The 20,097-nt window shown below is 43.3% G+C and overlaps 1 protein-coding gene across 14 annotated transcripts in view; it reads left to right on the top strand.

Annotated features, from left to right (window-relative positions):
* ACACA (acetyl-CoA carboxylase alpha) overlaps positions 1-20,097 on the top strand; it is a 153,150-nt gene that overhangs the window by 42,244 nt on the left and 90,809 nt on the right. For all 14 annotated transcript variants that reach the window (XM_076354490.1, XM_076354487.1, XM_076354486.1 and 11 more), the window contains 17 exons: positions 8-169; positions 448-611; positions 1,511-1,661; positions 2,189-2,292; positions 3,192-3,273; positions 4,387-4,532; positions 5,531-5,681; positions 7,018-7,152; positions 8,060-8,206; positions 8,733-8,921; positions 9,517-9,617; positions 10,200-10,288; positions 11,702-11,826; positions 16,361-16,474; positions 18,047-18,160; positions 18,852-18,941; positions 19,423-19,541. In XM_076354490.1, coding sequence (XP_076210605.1) covers positions 8-169; positions 448-611; positions 1,511-1,661; positions 2,189-2,292; positions 3,192-3,273; positions 4,387-4,532; positions 5,531-5,681; positions 7,018-7,152; positions 8,060-8,206; positions 8,733-8,921; positions 9,517-9,617; positions 10,200-10,288; positions 11,702-11,826; positions 16,361-16,474; positions 18,047-18,160; positions 18,852-18,941; positions 19,423-19,541 — 2,183 coding nt within the window. The remainder of the gene's footprint in view (positions 1-7; positions 170-447; positions 612-1,510; positions 1,662-2,188; positions 2,293-3,191; positions 3,274-4,386; positions 4,533-5,530; positions 5,682-7,017; positions 7,153-8,059; positions 8,207-8,732; positions 8,922-9,516; positions 9,618-10,199; positions 10,289-11,701; positions 11,827-16,360; positions 16,475-18,046; positions 18,161-18,851; positions 18,942-19,422; positions 19,542-20,097) is intronic.

Below are 20,097 nucleotides of genomic sequence, written 5' to 3'. Positions count from 1 at the left end.
TCCTTAGATTGCCATGGGGATTCCCCTCCACAGGATCAAGGATATCCGAGTGATGTATGGTGTTTCTCCATGGGGAGACGCATCTATTGATTTTGAGAATTCAGCCCATGTCCCCTGTCCACGCGGCCATGTCATCGCTGCACGCATCACCAGTGAGAATCCTGATGAGGTGAGTGTTTTAAATGCTGTAGTTACTGATCACACTCTGATAACCGTAGACTTTACACCGAGGTTCAATCCCTGCTGCTGATCCTGAAAATTTTGGCAGCAAATTTAAAAGATTCTTCCCTTATCTCACTTAGCTGATGGTTCTGAACTTACTTGCATATATATCATGTTGCAGCACGAAGAGATGCTCTGGCCTTCAGAACTCTAATTACTTCCCTAATTCTGGATTATTTACTTTTTTTAGGACGTATAGCAATGTCTGTCTGTCTGTCTTTACAGGGATTTAAGCCCAGTTCTGGTACAGTTCAGGAACTGAATTTCCGCAGCAATAAGAATGTCTGGGGCTATTTCAGTGTTGCTGCTGCAGGAGGGCTTCATGAATTTGCTGATTCTCAATTTGGTCACTGCTTCTCTTGGGGAGAAAATCGTGAAGAAGCCATCTCGTAAGTAGTCGGAAAAGTGGTAGATCCTTGGAAATTGCTTGGTTTTGTCCTCTTTGATCCAAAGTGCCATGGATAAAACAAGACTCCTTACTTCTAGGAGTTTTAAGATAAGTTTCCCTCTCTTTACCTTGTTTGCCACATCATGGTCAGGCTTCTCATCCTGTCTTGCTTTGCAATTCCACTGTGTTGCACCTACATTTCTACACTTTTTGCTTACTTCTCCATTTTTTTTTTCCTTTCTGTTCCATTCCTGCCTTGTATAGAATCGTAGAATCATTAAGGTTGGAAAAAGACCTCTAAGATCATCGAGTCCAACCATCGACCCAACACCACCACCCTGCTGCTTGGGGTATGATATAGCTACCATTGTGAAGTCCCTCTTTGAAAGCGTTCAGGTGGAAGGCTTCTAACAGGAAAAACGATAACTTGTTATGCCAGTGCCTTATAATGGTTTATAAACCACTAGGTGTCCTTATGTGGTGTGGAACGGTAAAGCATCCAGTCGTAAGACAAGACTGTCTGACCTGCCATCCATGCCGTTTTTCATCCAGAGCCGTTCCTTTGTTCCATTCTGGGTGGGATGGAGACCATGTCTGTCTGTCTTATGTATACTTCTGACATGTGGTAGGTGCCCAGATGATGATAATAGTGGGAACTCCTGATCTCGTAGCTGGTGCTGGCTGAGCTGCTCTTGTTCACACCGGCAGCAGATTGAAGAAAATCAATATTCTTTCATTCCCAAGCATGTCATATAGGATCTTGCTCCAGTGTACATGCGCTTCTGCTATTACCTTCAGACTGTTTTTTTCCCAGCAGCTCATGGAGAACTATCTAGAGTTACCAGCTTGCACATTACTGTTCAGTATGGGATAGATAATAGGTATTCTTTTCTCTTTCAGAAACATGGTAGTGGCTTTGAAGGAGCTGTCCATCCGAGGGGATTTCCGAACCACTGTTGAGTACTTGATTAAACTGTTGGAAACAGAAAGTTTCCAGCAGAACCGCATTGACACTGGCTGGTTGGATCGGCTTATTGCTGAGAAAGTTCAGGTGCAGCTGCTTGCTTTACAGGATGACAAATTGGAGTGAGGAGGGCAGGGGGTGGGGGAGCAAGCTTGGTGCATGCTGGTTGCAAGAGGACAAGGATTTGGGAGTGGTTAATTTCCTCTTACCACTTTATGAATAAACATTTTCACTGGCCTTAATTCTTATTTAATCAAAATCCCAGGTCACCCCTGTCAGGGAAAAGTGGTCTTAAAGTTGGCCGGAAAAGCATCTTAGTGTACGTGTGAATTAAGGCTAGTATTTTGGTTTGCATTTTGGGACAGATGGTAGTGGAAATGCAGGTGAACCCTCAAGATTTGATCCAGGAAGAAAAAAATGTGGTTTTCTTCTAAGGAGTTACAGAGGTAATTGCTTCTATATAGTGTTTGCATGGATGCTACACCAACTTAATTTTAAAGAGAGGTTGGCCGTGAACCAAAAATAGAGCTGAGACTGTTGATTCTTCAAGTGGGTGTGCAGAATGGACTGAAGCTAAAGGAGATGTAACTGTGTTATGCACCCTTTCTTTCTAGGCTGAAAGGCCTGATACCATGCTGGGAGTGGTGTGTGGAGCTCTGCATGTGGCTGATGTGAGCTTCCGAAACAGTGTCTCAAACTTCCTGCACTCTCTAGAAAGGTAAAATTGCAAGCTGGCCTGGTAGATAGCTGATAAGCAGATAGTAATTAGTTTTGATTTACAAGTTTTGTTCCAAGTACAGTACAGTCCAGAAATGGCCAGAGCTTGTTATCAGCTGACTGTTCTCTGGTCCCAGGAAGCTGTTTGTCTACTGGCTTAAGAAAACTGGTAGATATCTATGCATGTCCCCAAAATATCCCCTGCTGTTTGCACAGATGTGTTTTGTTTCTGGCAGTTTTGGCAGAAGCTCCAAGAAATGGGACAGAAATGTGGAGTTCTTTCTCTGTGTGCTGCTAGGGCAACATCAGGGAGTCTTGAATCACCAGATATTGTCTTCCTCCTGTTTTGAGGATTGATCTAATTTTTCCAGATTTGCAATAGTTTTCCAAATTGAATGTTTCCCACTAGTACTTAGAAAACCCTCTCTGCTTCTGCTGGCTTCAAACTAGAGCAAGCACTGTAGGGAAACTAGTCATAACACTCTGTGAGGCTAAACCTGGTGTGATCCTGGCAGGTCTGCTCTTAACAGAGTTCTTCCCCTCAGTGTCCTGTTGGTGAGTCCATACGTAAACAGAGCTGCAGGGGGAAAATCTGCTTTATTCCAATGTGAAGTCATGCTACATGTTCTGTAATTCAGGCTGTGATGTTCCTTTTGCAGACTCTTCTCTAAGGCAAAAGTGGGTGAATGGAAAGGAGGGTAAAGCAGTCTGTGTGAGAGATGGGCTGGCTTTGTCAAACTGATACGTGCCTCTCCTAAGAAGAGATGGTTTAAAAGCCTACCTCCATCTCTCTGCTAGTGTTTTCCAAATTCTTGCATGCATCTTTGAACCTGCTTGGGTCCCTGATAGCCGTTTGGTGGCTTCTGGAAGACCAGTTTTATTTTGTACTTCTCTTTCAAGGGGCCAAGTCCTGCCTGCTCATACTCTGCTAAACACTGTGGATGTGGAACTCATCTATGAAGGACGGAAGTATGTGCTGAAGGTATGATGCACAGTGTGGAAACCCATCCTCTTGCCACTTTTAGTTGGAAATGTCTGTTTGTGTGCTGCTCTAGCTTAATCTTTGCGATATGTGTAATTATTGGCATTAACTGTGCAGGGTTTATTTTCTCTGCTTTAGTGGGGTTAAGAAATCAGTACAATCTCCCTTATGGTAATACCGCATCGCATCTTTCCATTGCAATATCTCTGTAAACATTTTAACCTTTCGGGGTCAAGAAATGCTTTGCATAGGGTGAAGATCGCTTTGTTGTAGGCAAAGACTACTGCCCGTTGGTTGACCAAAACTTTCAGTTGATGTTTCTGAATATGTAGATCTGTTCTGTTGGGTGTTTGAGCCCAGTTTCATCAGTATGACAGAATTTGTAGCAATTTTTCCCTTTAGTGTTGCTTTTTCTTTGCTGTGTGCAAAAACCTGTTAGAAATACTGTTTAAAGGTTGCAAAACGAAGCATACAAAAGTTAGGAAATATTAGACTTAAGATTGCCTGTGCAATCTTAATCAGATTCCTCGGGCAAATTTATTATGGTGATCACCTCCATGATTTTATCTTGGCACCCCTCTGATGAGAAATAGAGAGGCACTGAACAGCAGCTAAAGTATGCTTTAAGTGATTTACCCAGCTTCAAATAGGAACTCTGTGGCAGAGACTGTGATAGGATCCCTTTTTCCGGGGAGAGTTTTAGCTGCTTTCTCTGTGAGACAATCTCTCTCTCCCCGCCCCCCCCCACCAAATTATCTCATTCATTATGCAATTTTAGTACACGACTGTGACTTGTACGTAGATCGGGGTGGAGAAATGGTGTATGATTGCATAATCAAACCTGTACAATTAATGCATAAGAGTGAGAGGATTAAATCAAGATTCATGGACAGCATTAGTTGTGGCATCTCTTGACTGCTAAATGCTTGGCTTTGTGATCCCAAATTTTTTTACATTGTTTTTTTCCATCTGACATGAGAACAAATGGCTCTGTTCCCCTTCTTTAATTCCCGCTGTTGCAGTGCTTGGAAAACGGTGTATGTTGTGGCAACCAAGGCACTATCAATGCTGTGTTTATTTCATGTCATACGTACCATTCTTGTGGATCTGCAGGTGACCCGACAGTCTCCCAATTCCTATGTGGTCATCATGAACAGCTCGTGTGTGGAAGTTGATGTGCACCGACTGAGTGATGGAGGACTGCTCCTATCTTACGATGGTAGCAGCTATACTACCTACATGAAAGAAGAAGTGGACAGGTAGCAACCTGTAAAGACTAATGTTTAACATTCACATACAACCCAAAATTAGGTGTACTTGTCACTTTATGCTTCCCAAAGATCAGCTGGGAATGGAATTCTCTCCTAGGAAGAGGTTACTAGATGTATTATGGATGAGTTTAAAGGGAGAAGTTGCCTTCACCTGAAGAACAGATCTTGGCTACTGTTAGAAGAAAGATCTGAGCGTGTACCAATGTGGAGTCCATATTCTCCTGCTTGTTCTTTAAAAGTGCCCTTTTGGATTATAAAAACAAAAGACAGAACATGAAAATCTTTAAAATCCTTGAAACTCCACAGCTGCCTTAGAAATAGATACAAGATTTACTGTTTTGGTGCATTCCCTCAAAATTCCCTGCAGGGATCATAGCCATAAGGTCAGTAAATCTCCAGCTTCTGGAATGTGAACCACTGCCCCCTCTGCTGGTTTCTTTTCTGTGACAAATGTTAACAGATCTGGTCAGGAGTACAAAGGGAGTTTGGGTAACTTTCTGGGTTGGAAAATGCTATAAAATCTTAACCTTTCAGTCTGCTACATGGGCGCATCCTGCTCTTTTCAGCTTTGCTCTGTATACAAGAGGATTTTGCATGAGGTGGGCAGTTTGGTGAATGTATTGTGTGTTATGCATGGCAAGTGTAATCTCCACTAACATCAGTTTTTGTTTATATGAAATCTTGAACTTCATTGGCTCTGGTTCTGACAGTGAGTGATGCCTGTTGGTAGAGAAGAAGCACAAAAGTAACATACGTACAACCTTGCTAAGGGCTATTCTATCTGGTTTCTGATCCCTGGCTTCCATAGTCCTGTTTTGATATGATTAATCTGAACTTTCATATGCAGTTCAGCTCAGAAGAGCTGATTGGGGTGTTTTTGTTTAGTTTTGTTTTGAAGTAGAATAGGGAAAGAGAGAATGGATTTTCCCCTTCCTATGCTTTCCACAAGAAATTCTGTTGCAGTGATTTGTCCCATTCTTTCCTAGGTATCGCATCACTATAGGTAACAAGACCTGTGTGTTTGAAAAGGAGAATGATCCCTCCATTCTGCGCTCACCTTCGGCTGGGAAGCTTATCCAGTATGTGGTGGAGGATGGGGGACACGTGTTTGCAGGGCAGTGCTTTGCAGAAATAGAGGTAAAAGAGTCTCAAAGAACTGACTTGGCTGCAGATGCTGAATCTGCCCAGGCAAAAGCTTGGGGGGAGGGAGGGAAGTTGAATGCTTTGGAACTGGGAATTGAGCGTGAGGGATAATTCACAGTATTTCCTTTCCAAATTTTGTCTGTGTTTTAACCTGGACTAATGCAGGAATCAGCAGTGAGAGTGATGGGGTGGGAAAGAAATTACTTAACAGCTGAAATTTGAGTGTTAATGACTGTATACCAAGTGACAAGCAGAATTTCTCAGCAGTGAGACCATGGTTATCATCTTGCTGTGATACCAAGGGAGAGCAGGATCCATGTGTACTGTGTTTTCTGGCTGTGACGAAGGCGGCCTTCTATTTGTAGACCACTACTTAGTACTAACGCAGACTCAGAAGCAGTTACATGCCAGGATTAAGTAACAAATTAAGACTTCTCTGATTACCTGATCATTTATCAGGTTGATTGGATGAGTTAATAAGTGTCACTCCTCTCTTCTCCCTTGGAAGTTACTTAACTCTTAGAGAGGAGGAGGATGAACAATTTCTGCATCACTGTGAGGAAAGCATGAGTTTGTGTAGGAGTGCATGGCTCAAAACAGATTTGAAGGAGGGGAGGGTGTGTGTTGACAGAGGGGCAATTAAACCAGTTGGGGACAATGTGTAGGAGAAAAATATCAAGCCAGATATTTCATGTAAGTGCTTTTACGCTGCAACAGAGCCATGGCTAAGAAGCAACCACCTGCTCAATTCCTCTGTTCCCAGTTGTGGTGTATAGTATAGCAATGGTAAAACTAGACTGTCTCCCCCCATACCCAACCCTTCTGCTCCAAAGGCAAGAGCTTCCATGGTTGATCTAAGGAAGCATCTCTGTGAAGAGCAGTCTGAGACCTGTGACCTCTAGAAAGTAATCCTAGTTCCCTCTGCTAAAAGCGAATGTGTTGCTGTAGCTTTTGAGAGTGGCTCTCCCACTTTTAGCCTTTAGAGTGCAGCAGCTGCAGCAGTAAATTGTATCTGCTTTGTCCATTGTGTTGAATGTGGGACCTTCTTGGGTACCTGTTGGTCCACGCAGTGTGGAACAGGTGATGTTCCTGAGGATGATGGCTTCCTGCTGCGGTAATTTGTGGCCAGTTATTTTGTTCTACCATTCACTTCAGCGTCTGGGGTTTCATTCCCAATGTGTGTGCTTTTAGGCCTTTGAGAAAGCCTGAACGCAAAAGGTGCTCATGCAGGTTAGTTTGTCTGTGGTAGGACATTGGCTGTTGGCTCACAAAACTAGAACCATTTGGGGAACATGGAAGCTGAGTGTGTAACCTGTTTTCTTTGCTACAGGTGATGAAAATGGTGATGACGCTAACAGCAGGAGAATCAGGCTGCATCCATTATGTCAAACGCTCAGGGGCAGTCCTGGATCCAGGCTGTGTGATTGCCAAGCTCCAGCTGGATGATCCCAGCAGGGTGCAGCAGGTAAGAAGTTGCAGGAAGCACAGATGTGTTTTTAATAGGGGAGTGATGTTGAGAGTGGTACAAGATGGTCCAGTGTACTGAACCAATTTCAGATTTGTGCATTGTACTGGAATTGTCACTTTACCATTTATTTGTCTCAGATGAGGACTAGGACTCAGATAATTGTCTCGTTCTCTGATTCAGGCTAAGCTTATGTACCATTCTTGTTCTCTTCTTACCTCAGTACTATTGTGGGTACATGGCTGCCCAGGGTATTGGAGGTTGGCCAGATTTTTCTATCTGCTTTATTCCTATGCAAGTTTATTTAACTTCTTTGTATCATGTATTCTTCTTCAAGTGACCCTCTTTGGGAGGACAGGAGTTGATATCCCAACTCCAAGAGTGTCGGGCTGTGTGAAAGCAATTGTAGCAAATCTGAAAATACAAAAAAAGAGCCTAGGACATGGATCTTTTTTAAGGTGAAAGGCAAGGAGATATATTCTTTCAGGGATGGTAGGCTGGGATGTAGCTGGTGGAGGTGGAAGAGAATCTATTGTTCCTTTAGCAATAGCCAGTTGAAAATTGTGGGAGGTTGTTGTGCAGGGGGTGGAAAGTGATTGTCAGCACCAAACTGTTGGCTTTTCCTGTGCTTTTCTTTGAGATTTTTGGTCATCCTGGATCTAAACAATGAGATCAACTGTAACGTATTTGGGAGAGAGGCTGGAAGCTTATTTTGTGGGTGTACACAACATAGAACTGTTGGAGATCCAGCTCCTAACTTTTCTGTCTCTCAACCAAGTGCATTTTCCACTCTGGGAATTCTTCCAAGTTAAATCTGAGCCTCCAGTCGAGGGTAACTGGATGTTACCACCGTGGCTGATGCCATACAGGAAGGTTAGTGACACTGTGCTGTTCATTGTGTTTCCAGGCTGAGCTGCACACGGGTACCTTGCCGCAGATCCAGAGCACAGCACTTCGAGGCGAGAAACTCCATCGCATCTTCCATTATGTCCTAGATAACCTGGTCAATGTGATGAACGGATACTGCCTGCCAGAGCCCTACTTCAGCAGCAAGGTACTGGTTACTTCTTGTTTCAGAGCGAGAGCACAAATATTCTTTCAGTTCAAGGTAAGGCTGGCCAATTTGCACGTCACAGCCAGAGGACCAAGGGTCGGGGCAGTACTACCCTGCTAGTGCCAGCTGGATTCGGTTTTCTTTCTTAGACTTCCTTATAGTCAGTCTTACCAGAGAGTAAGATAGGAGAGTCTCATCTGTGGCACCCAAAACAAAGACAAGGAGTTGAGCTTGACCTTTACTGCTTGTGCCTGCAAGCCTTGTACATGGGAGCTGCGTGCGTAGCCATCTGTGGTAGAAGTCCTAGAGGGAGGAGGAAAGAAGGTGGAGAAATCTGAGTCAGCTGTCGGCGTAAGGTAGCACAGCAACTTTGTCATCTACCCCAGTTCTCGCTTTTAGTCCCTGGACTAGCTGTGTGATAAAACAGTATTAAAGAAGACCTCAATGAAAAGCCTTTCCTTTTCTCCCTTCTTGCTGCTTATTCTTTTCTTCATGCTTGTCTTTACACTGGCTTGTCTCTCTCTAGGTGAAAGGCTGGGTTGAGCGACTAATGAAGACACTGAGAGATCCATCTTTGCCTCTGCTGGAACTTCAGGACATCATGACCAGTGTTTCTGGACGGATCCCACCCAATGTAGAGAAGTCCATCAAGAAGGAGATGGCCCAATATGCCAGCAACATCACATCAGTCCTTTGCCAGTTTCCCAGCCAACAGGTGATCAACCACACTTATATAGAGGAATAAAAATTGGTTTGCGTTGGTTTGCATGGAGAGAGAGTTCCTTTAAATTATCTGGAGGTTAGTTGGACCCGAAAGGTGCGTTTGAACATGGGATCTTCATGATGAAAGATACTTACATACATCACTGGAGCTTAAAGGCTTGCCTCCTTTACCTGTGCTGAAGGGTGTGTGTTCCCTGCTCAGTATAGCTTTAAACAGGCAGTTTGGAAGCAGTTTAATCATATCAGTGGCCTTGTGGGCATTTATTTATTTGCTTTTTGCCTGGTACATATGCTGCAGTGCAATTTGTAGTGTCAACGTAACTTTAAAAAAGAGTGATTGCAACTCAGGGAGGCTTGATCAGGTAATCAGATGTTGGAAGATGATTTCTCCAGTATACGATATTGTGCATTGATTTTTGTATCATTGTCAGGTCATTAACTTCCTTAGCAGCTTAAGGCTTTGGCCTTTGCTGGACTCTGCTGGAGCTCTGGTCTGGTCTGTCTGGAAGTTCTCAGCTTCTCTGCTCGTTGTTCAGCCAGATCATTCCATCCAGGACTGGGACTGTCATGTGATTGCTCTCTTTCAGATTGCCAATATCTTGGATAGCCATGCAGCCACCTTAAACCGCAAATCAGAGCGTGAGGTCTTCTTCATGAACACTCAGAGCATTGTGCAGCTTGTACAGAGGTGAGCTATTTTCAGGGGTGTCCCCTAACTCTTCTTTTTTTTTTTTTTGCTGCTGCTTGAAAGACCTGAGCCTGCTTGTCTTTATTCAAATGGGTTTATTACACTCAGAGTCTAAATCATTAGGAATAAGACTGCATACTTCCCTCGGAGAGGTCAACAGTGAGGGGGCCATGTGTGTGTGGCTCCTTGGCTGCCTGTGTGAAGCACACATACAGATCCTTCCTCTTTTTCCCTTTGCCATATGAAAGAAGGATTTAACTTCTGTCCTGACACTGAAAACAGCTTGGCCATTTCATCGAGCCGCTGGTGTGTGTTATGCCATTCAGTGTCTAGAGTTTTGAGTATTTTTAGAAGAAAAAGGACATTTTGATGCAAAATACGAGCCGTGCTACCCCACAACAGTAATGGCAGGGGTTATGTATTCACATAACAATTGGGGTTTTCAGAACTGGGTACGCTTCTTTTCGTAAGCGAACAGGCTTATTCTGCCACTCGTGTTGAGTGTTATTCACTTGCAGGTCTTCAGAAGCAGGGCCGTGCCAGTCTTACTCGGTGCTAGGTTTGACTTACTTACTTCTGCAGGTACCGGAGTGGTATTCGGGGTCACATGAAAGCAGTGGTCATGGATCTGCTCCGTCAGTATCTGAAGGTGGAGACTCAGTTTCAGCACGGTGAGTCTCTAAGCATATCAAGGATTTAATTTCTGAAAGAACCACATTTGGTCCCAGAAGCTCCACATGAACCCCCTTCAAGAAAGATTACTCTAACTTTATGGTGAGGCTAAGCTACACAGGTTTTCTTTTAAAGGTCTACCAGTCAGATCCTGGTTTTTGTAGAGGAGCTTATGTCCAGTTTGAGTTTTTGTGGTAAGAGTGATCATAATACTGATGACAAGCAAATGACAAACTCCACCCCAAAGCTGTCTGTTCTGCTGGTTTTCCACTGTTGGTATATCCACCATCTTTTACATCCTGTGTCATCTTACCCACAGTTTACATGTCATAATGCAACTCTGGTCTCTTTTCGGTGTAGGAATGCTCCTTTTCCCTGTAAATCTTCAAAAGAATAGCTCATATATGAGTTTATGATCCTCTAAGTGAGGACTTTTGTATGTCCTGGAGTAAAAAGACAGACTCACTGAATTATGAGTTTCTTTGTGTTGCCATTTCTAGTCTGTTACTGAGCTCGCTAAGGCTCAGCCAGTCTGCGTGGTCTCTGCTTGTTCTAGATCAGAGATGAAGCAGTTCTCCTTTGCGTTCCCTCACTGACTCTGTCAGCAGTGGCCCACTACTGGAGAGTTCCCCCACTTGGGTACTCCACATGTAGAAACTTCATGTTAGAAGCTTGATTTTTATTTCCTGATTTCTAAGCATCTGCAGAAAAATTAGAATCAGAAAAACTGTTTAAATTCACCATGCTATTTAGTTCTATCTTGCCTGTTTATTAAATTCTATAGTGAGAAAATCAAGTGCAGTTAAAAAAAAAAGTCACTGAGTTATTTGCACCTGCTGTAAAATACCAGGAAGCTGTTTGCTGTTCATAAGAACAAACCTCAAACCTCAACCTGAAACGGAGAACTGAAATAAAAGCATTGCACTGCTGTATCCAGGCACAAGATGGCAATGAAGCACTAGCTAATTTTGAGGCTCTAGCTCTTAACAGGTAGTTCAGATTCCGCTCTACTTTTCTTTTGTCCTGCTCCAATACCTGCACCAGCCTAATGGTACTGCAGATTCACTTCCACCTCAATTTGCTGGTAGTAGAGGATGGTGCAAGTCTTTTTGCTATTACTTTATTTTGGTTATTTAAATGAAAGACTGAGCTCACCATTCCTCTCTTCGTATTGCTGGCAAAAGAGGTATTTGGTATTGGAACTGTTTTAATAAAAGTAGGATGTTTAAATTAAAGTTTGCAGTTGAGGGGGTGGTGGTGGGAGGAATGCTTCCTTCCCAGAATTGATTGTGTGGACCGTGCAAAGTAGATTCTTAAAACATATATGTAGAAAAATAAAGACACATCTGGTAACTTGTATTCCTTGACACATAGGTGTGGACGCTGGAAAAAATGTGCATTTCTGATTGCAGGTCACTATGACAAGTGTGTCTTTACCCTTCGGGAAGAGAATAAAAGTGATATGAATGCTGTGCTGAACTACATCTTCTCACATGCTCAGGTCACCAAGAAGAACCTGCTTGTTACAATGCTCATTGTAAGTTGGTGCTCTAGAAATTTGCTTCTTCTTGTAATTGTATGTTTGATGCTTTGATGCTTTGAAAGGTACTGAATTGACAGCTCTCATCCTTAAAGATGCAAATCTTGTAGCTACAGAAGCAGTGGCAGCAGTGTGGAGTTTCTTCATGTGTTCTTAGGGCATGTAAGCCATGCATTAGAGGAGACCCAGAACATACTGTTCAGCTCAGTGTCTGTGCACCTTCTGGTTCATGACTGTCCTGCATTGATTGCCTATCAGAGTGCAATGAAGGCTAATTATGCAAGTGATTTGTGAGCATCTGTGGGGAGATAAGAATGCAGACTTAACTCTTACATTGGGAGTGTGCTAGAGGCTAACTTTCAGACACTGGGCTGTGACTTTATACTTGGTTTAGTTTGCTGCTTCATCTTCAGGGGTCTTGGAGAGGTCCTGTCTTTGTATAGCTTATGGTACTCAAACTGGACTTGCTTGGAAAGCAATGCAATATGCTACCAGCACAAAAAGCAGATGATTTTTTTTGTGGTAATAATTCTGTAATAGCAACATTTTTATGGTCCTTCATTACTAATGAGGGTGACTTCTTGGTAGTGAATGGCATTAGCCAGCCCATTTGGAGGCCCTTGAGGGGTTTCACGTGCTCTTCCTCAATGAGCCGTAGTTTGGTCTTACAGGTTTGGCAGTGGCTCTCTTAGCTTCTTCCTGGTTATAGTCTCAGAAAGTCTTAACTTGGGTCTACAGTGGTGCTTTCGGACCGGCTGTACTCTGGGCTGCATGATGGAATCTGATGAGGACTCAATATCTCAACACAAAGCTGGTCACTCCAGATCAGGCCTCTGACCCTTGGGATGGTGTGCGGCTGTCCAGGGGGCTTGCAAAGGGATGGGGAATTTCCTGGTGTTGGAATTCCTCTTGGAGAGACAGAGATTCCACCCTAGAAACACAAATGAATCCTCATGCCAGGACCTGCCATCACCTTCTCATGTTCTTCTGGCTTGTTACTCCATGAAAAATCTCAGTTCTCATTAACTTCAGCCCCACTCTAATGGGTAATACTCCCAGTAAATTACATTCCCAGGAAAAATAATTAAAAAACAACAATTGAGTCCTGTCTCTTTTTTCCTGTTTCTGAAAAAGCCTCAAAAAATCCTTGTCCCACATAATGCTTTGAAGCAGAATGAATGCCCACCTTCCTCATGGCAGGGTGAATTTAGCTACAACATGATTTTCAACAGACTAGTTAGGTATCCTGCTTTTTAAGAGGCTAATTACAATACTATCTCTCCCCCCCGCCTTTTTTTTTTTCTCTCCCCCCCCCCCCCAACAAAATGTGGTCTGTTACTGCCAAAAATATGTCCAAGTAACCATCCACAAAATAACTCTCAAAAGCAGGAAAAGAGTCATAATTGTCCTAGGCTGAGGCTGGGTTTCTTAAATTCTGATTTGTAAGATATAAGGACCCTGGCATTCTTTCTTTCTGGCTCTCCTTTTTCCCCTCTTCTTTTTTTTTTCTTTCCCTTTTTGGTGTGTGGTGTGATTGTAAGTAACGCTTGCCTTAAGAATCTCATTATTTGAACACGGAGCCATATTTCCTCTGAGAATTCTGGAGTAGCTTTGAGCCGGGGCTGTTCATTTCTCAAGTAATCATGCTGGCGTGATGGAGAGAGAAAATGGCAGCTGTTCGCAGCTCAGGCCTTCAATTTTCTTCAGAGTCCAGTCACTCAAGTGTGTAATTACACGGGGGTGCCGGGGAGGCGTTAGGCCTTGTCAAAGAGCTGGTTTGAGGCTTTGCTCGCTGCCTTTGCCAATCAGTGCAGGCAAAAGCCAGTGCGGCGCCAGCTACCTGCTTTATTTTGTTGTTGTCATCCTGATTATTTCTTGCTAAAATGGGACTGAAACTTTTTGTCTAGTTTTTCACCTCCGTGCAAGCCGTGTCTTGGAGGCAGAGCCTTGCTGTGTTTTCACGTTGGCCGGCACAATGTCCGAGGGAGTGAGGGGCGTGCTGGGAGATAGGGAACGCAGAGAAACATCAAATAGTTTTCCTTTTTCCTTCCTGTGTAGTCGTTCTTCCCACCACTGTCAGTTATTTCTACTCAAGTAAAGGCCAACATCCCAGTTTGCTGGAGCTTAAAACATACTGGAGAGACCATGCTGCATGTGGTGGAAGAACAGCCGGGTAGCTAGCCGGGGATCCGAGCGCCATTTGTATGGCCTCTGCCAGCGTGGTGCCCGAGGCCTTGCAAACGGGCGTCTGCCCTCACGCGAATGCTGTGTCACAGGGACTTCTCAGGTCGAGTGGGTAACGGGGGCTCAGGAGGGGTGACATGCCTGTGGTCACCATGTCATCTATGGCACAGCTAGAGATTACCGTCTGCTGAGTTACAGGTCACGCCATTAACCAAAAGACCGTCATTCCTCTTTCTTCCAGCTCACATTACTCTTCATGTCTGAGGGACCCCGTGGCACATCTGGTGTAATCATGGTGAAGGCTGTGGCATTTTATGGGTTGCCAGGCTATTTATGTGGGATGGTTTAAGTTTGTCCTCCAAGGGCAAACATCATGTCAAAATACCTTGATGCTTATGTTGCTGTTATTGATGTATCCCTAGGAATCCATTATTAACAAGGGGCTCTGAGGATGGTTTTAGTAATAGTGTTATGCTGCCATCATTCACCTTTTTTAGCTAGCAGGCGTTTAAGGCAGGATGGGAACTACTTCATCCTTCATATATTTGTTGAAATATAGTGTGATTTGAAGCTATATGTTCATTTTATGTACTTAACTGACTGTTGCATGCACATCCTAGCCTTAACTGGACAGAATCGTTTGTGGCATGGCAGATGTCCTGTGTCCTATCAAATTTTTGTTACCTTGAGCAGTAACATTACAACAGCCAGGAATTTGTATTTCAAATACAACGAAGGCAGTTCTTGAATTATTCGCTGTGAATTCACACAGTGACCTGGAGTGGATAAATTTACAGAACTTTATTTCGGAACAATCATTGTAATGTTTGCTGGCCCAAGACTGGTTAGTAGGGGACAACAATCTAATAAGAGTTAGTAGCTTAGATTTTTTTAATAAGAGTGATTTGACTGTGGTCTTTCTCCCTGGGAGATGTATGCCATCATTCCTAGAGATGGCATCATGCTTGAGTGGGGTCAGAGAAAAAGGGGTCAAGAGCAATGTGGGGCATAAGCTATTTAGCTTTGGAATCGCATGTAGCATGAGCTGTTATTTGTTAGTCAGTCTATGGGACTTGTATTACTTGTTTTTTGTTTTTTATTTTGTTTTCCCTGGCAGGCTTACCAATCTAACCTGCTGTGCAGAAGTTTCCCTTTTTCCCTTTCTATTTCTTGGATCTTCAAAGGGCGTTTTCTAGAATGTATGCATTCAAAATCTCTTAAAACTTTAAGGCACCAGCTCTCTTTCCTGTTGCAAACCCCTGTTTCATCTCGCATTTTCCTCCTGTGATTCATTTACCAAGAGAAAAGCTGTTAAGTGCTGTATAGAAGAAACATTAGAGGCTCCTAGAGGATTTTCAGCTTCGGGAGTGGGAGGGAAGAGGCTCACAAACCAGTGTGAGTAGTTGAAGGCTGTGGGGTTATTCATGGGAGTTGAAACTATTTTTTGAAGAAAGTGTGCATGAGAGTGCACCTCCTCTGTTCAGAACACAAAACAGATTAAAGTCTTTACTGTTTGCATTTTTTTGAATGGCTGAATCCAAAAGAGTTTTGAAACAGTATTAACACTGAAAATTATGCTGTTCAGTTTTATTGTTTTATCCAGCCAATTTAGACAGTAAAATCCTCAGAACCAGGATTCTCTGATTAGAATAAGTATTATGGAGTCAGTCCTGTGCTGTGGCAGGAAACACATTATATCATTTTTGGTTTTAGTTAGCTTTGCTTAGCTTTGTTAGAGGAATGACAGGATCTTTTTTTTTCTGGTGTTGCTGAAGCTGTACAAAGCGTGTGGTTGGTTTGTGACTGTGGAGTTGTGGGGTTTTTTTGGTTTTGAGGTGTTAAGTGGACTTCAGGAGGTTCTCCCGGCCGTTAAACTCTTTCTGTCTGGTCACCTTTCACGGTGAAAGTTTGCTAATCTTTGCATGCTACACAAGGCATTTTGCTACAATTAAATGCTCTTTGAATTTTGCATCGCTGCTAGGGGAGACTTCTGGTACAAAGCTGAAATTGGGTAATGGGAAAATGTTTTACTTGAGTCTCTTTGACAAGTCAGTATTTCTCGTGTGTTTGGATGCCAAAACACGTGCTACAAATAAGAAAATGGGTGATGGTGCCAGTCCCTTCTTTCCTCTGTAGCTTTATTTGTATGTGTAAAATTATTGAAAGCCTAATACTTGTACCCTTGCCAGCACAGAATTACAGAATAATTTAGATAGGGACCTCTAGAGGTGATGTGGTCCAGCACCTGAGTGCATGTGTGTATGTATTTCAGGTTTAAACTCCTTTGTGGGAGGACGGAAGATGATTTTCCTCTGTTCTAAACGTTTTCAGTTCTCTTTATTTTTAGGACCAGCTATGTGGCCGTGACCCCACCTTGACAGATGAGCTGATTAATATTCTGACAGAGCTGACCCAGCTCAGCAAGACAACCAACGCTAAAGTGGCCCTGCGAGCACGGCAGGTAAGGGAGCGTGTTTAGCAATCCAAGCTGATCCCTGCTAGAGACAGACTGTGCCATTGCTGATCAGATCAATATGGACTGCTCCCACTTGGAGCTCGCTCTTTCGGAAAGTCTATACCTCTTGATGTTTATTTTGATTACTATGCAAATGTGAAGAGTAGATTACTGTGAGCAGCGCTTTAACAATGAAGCTAATTAACCAATGATTAACCATTGTGACAGTCTAACAAAGATCACAGTGGATTCCCAATCACTGTAAAATTTGAAGTTAAGATTATATTCCTTTGTCCTTGCTCCTCCAAAAAGTTTTGTCTGGCTCAAATAGGAGTTAATCGAGAGTAGCCTATGGTTTGTGCTATAGAGGAAGTCAAAATACGTGGTCACTGTGGTTCCTTCTGGCTTCATAATCTGTGAACCCGACAAGCGCAGGCTGCCTGGAACATGCAGGCAGCTGTGCAGTAAACAGCCAGGACATGCTGTCCAGGTTCATCAGCTACCTCACAATTGTGAATCAGTGTGTGCAGAGAACAGGGAGAGAAATTTACAGAAGAACCAGATGTTCTTTGCAACTGCTAAAGAATTATTGCAAAGAATTATGTTGGTCTTTTGCAGGGTTTCTTCTAGCTTTTGAGTTGCGTTTTATCAATTTCTTTTTAACCTGAAAATAATTGGAAAAGCTCTTGATACTGTCAATTCCAAGAGTCTAGTACAGATAATAATTTGAATGCCAGATATCCACCTGGATATTATTGTGAGCTTCCTCTTTAGCAGTTAGTCTGTAGCCAGGAAGGAATAAGAGGGCATAATTGTTTCACGGTAATGCTAACCCTGTAGTCTGATCACTCCTCTCACTCCACAGTCTCTATCTCCATTCTAAAAGTCTTCAGCGGGAAAGCTGACACTTTGGGGATCTCTCCTTTTATTTCAGAGCTTGACTGTTGAAAATGAATGGGGCGTTTGAAGCTGCTCAGTGACCTTATGTTTCCTTCAGGATTGTATTTGTGTCCTTGAACCATTCAGTTATTGAACCTCTCAGCATCATGCTGGGGATGGTGCTGCAGTCCTTGTGTATGTCTTTATGTTGCTCTTTCACTTCATTTTCCCCTGCAAGCTGCTTTCCCTTCCTATCTCCGTATCCTTCATGTTGGGCATTTAATACCTGGCACCAGTGTCTCTTGCTTCCTCTGCTCAGAAGCTGTGAAAGACGGTCTCCGTTGCTGGCCTCCCCACAGCTGCTGCCTGCCAGATCTGCTTTCCAATTAACAGCCGGTCAGGCAATCCCCAGGACTAGCAGCTCTGCAGTGCTAAATCACATGCACTGATGGAACTTGATTGAAGCTGTTCCTTTTCTCCATGGGGAATTGCCAATAATACAAACCAAGCAGATACACAAATGAGGCTGGGGAGGGGAGAGAGTTTGCAGCATCACCCAGGTGCCACAGAATTCACAGGAGAAACCAGTCACCTCTTCTGGGATGGAGCAGACTATTGCTGCCTTGGAGGTAACAGCCTCCTGCCGATGGCCCAGCATAGCTCCTTTCACTGACACTCCTTGTGTTTGCTGTTTACCAGGTTCTTATTGCTTCCCATTTGCCATCCTATGAGCTGCGTCACAACCAGGTGGAGTCCATCTTCCTGTCCGCTATTGACATGTATGGACACCAGTTCTGCATTGAGAACCTGCAGGTATCTACCGAACTTCTCTCCTTGTTTCCCTGCTTTCTTCTCACTGATCTTAATGTTTCTGCATTAAATCTCACCTGTAGTCCCAAGGTCCTTGTGGCTTTATATTGTATTGTTCTGGTTTCTAGCTTCCCCCTCATTTTTGTTTTCATTCTTACACTGATATCAGAATGACCTCGTCACGGTCTACAGCTTCCTCAAGGGAGGCAGCAGAGGGGCAGGCGCTGATCTCTCTCTGGTAACCAGCTATTGCGGGTCACCAGAGAGGGGAGGACATGAGGAAATGGGATGAAGCTGCATCAGGGGAAGTTCGGATTGGACATTGGGAAAAGACTCTTCACTGCGAGGGTGGTCAGTCACTGGAACAGGCTCCCCAGGGAAGTGGTCACAACACCAAGCCTGTCAGAGTTCAAGGAGTGTCTGGACGACGCTCTTAGTCATATGGTTTAGTTTTAGGTAGTCCTGCGAGGAGCAGGGAGTTGGACTCGATGATACTTAAGAGTCCCTTCCAACTTGAGATAGTCTGTGATTCTATGATTTAATATAAAAAGGTCATAATCCTTGATGAACAACAGGAAAAGCATGGAAATCAGAACTAGTCAGGCTTGATTTGGGGTTTTTGCTTTTTTGCCTAACCCTGTTTGCAAGACAGGCAGTTCTCTTTTAAAACTCTGCTTAATGTGATCTCTTCTAGAAACTCATTTTGTCTGAGACATCCATCTTTGATGTGCTACCCAACTTTTTCTACCACAGTAACCAGGTGGTAAGAATGGCAGCTTTGGAGGTAAGTTTATTCCCATTGAAAAAATAAGTATTTTTAATTTTTCTGTGTCTTTTGTTTTGTTGTTTTGTTTTGAGCACTGTTACCTTGCAAGATTAAGAGAGCTGTAGGTTGTGTGGAATCTGGCATACTTGGAGTCTGGCATATAACAGCATTAATATTCATAATTGACTGAAATTTCAGATTCAAGTTCTCTTCTTTGCTTGAAGACTTAGGTGGTTGAAAGGATTGAAAGTCAAGCTGCTGTCAGAGAATGTGGTCAGCCTACCCGGTGTGCCTTGTGCTGATGGTTGTATCCTGCCAGACCAGCCTTCCTCAAAGAATAACTTTAAATTCTGGTTGAATTAGAGTTCTATCTAGATACTCATTTGGAGGTATCTGTTTGGGTTTTAGTATTTTTGAAGCCTCTGGTGTATTATTTGTCTTCTTTCTCTCTTTCTGCTTCCTCAGCACAGTTAAGCTGATCAAGTTTCTCTCTAACCAGGTATACGTTCGAAGGGCATATATTGCCTATGAGTTAAACAGTGTCCAGCATCGCCAGCTGAAGGATAACACTTGTGTGGTGGAGTTCCAGTTCATGCTACCTACCTCCCATCCGAACAGGTCAGATCACGTGTTCAGGTGCCTTTGGAATCGAAGGTTTATGAGGGGCTACATCCTATCTTGGCAAAAAAAACTTGCAATAGAATTGGTGGAGAAAGGGAGAGTCCCAGTGCCTCAAATAAGCACAAATTATTTAAGATAAAACCCTACATTACCCAGTTCCTTCTCCTAACTTATTTAAAGCCTCGGGAGCTGTGGGTACTAGTTTCTGCAGTTTGGATTCGTTTAAATATGATACAGTTTTCATGTATTTTCTGATTCTTAAGTTCAGCTTGTGTAGTAACTTTCCTCTAGACCTTCAGTTCTAGCTGAATCCCGAGCCTTCCAAAAGATACAATTCCAGACAGAACAATCAATTACTTGGAATTTTAATAAAGACCAGTCAGTCAGTCTCTGTCCCCTTCCTGCAGCGCTCCCCTGCCAGCCCATTGTAACTGTTTGTGATTGACTCTACTTTCAAACCTGGCTTTACTGGATAAGGTGAAATCTTTTCTAGCATGTGGTTTTTTGACTGAGAAGACCAAGATGCATGTATGAATGTATTTTACATAGAAAT

This window comes from Aptenodytes patagonicus, chromosome 17 (genome assembly GCF_965638725.1).
Source record: "Aptenodytes patagonicus chromosome 17, bAptPat1.pri.cur, whole genome shotgun sequence".
Lineage (NCBI taxonomy): Eukaryota > Metazoa > Chordata > Aves > Sphenisciformes > Spheniscidae > Aptenodytes > Aptenodytes patagonicus.
This window is presented reverse-complemented; position numbering and strand designations above follow the sequence as displayed.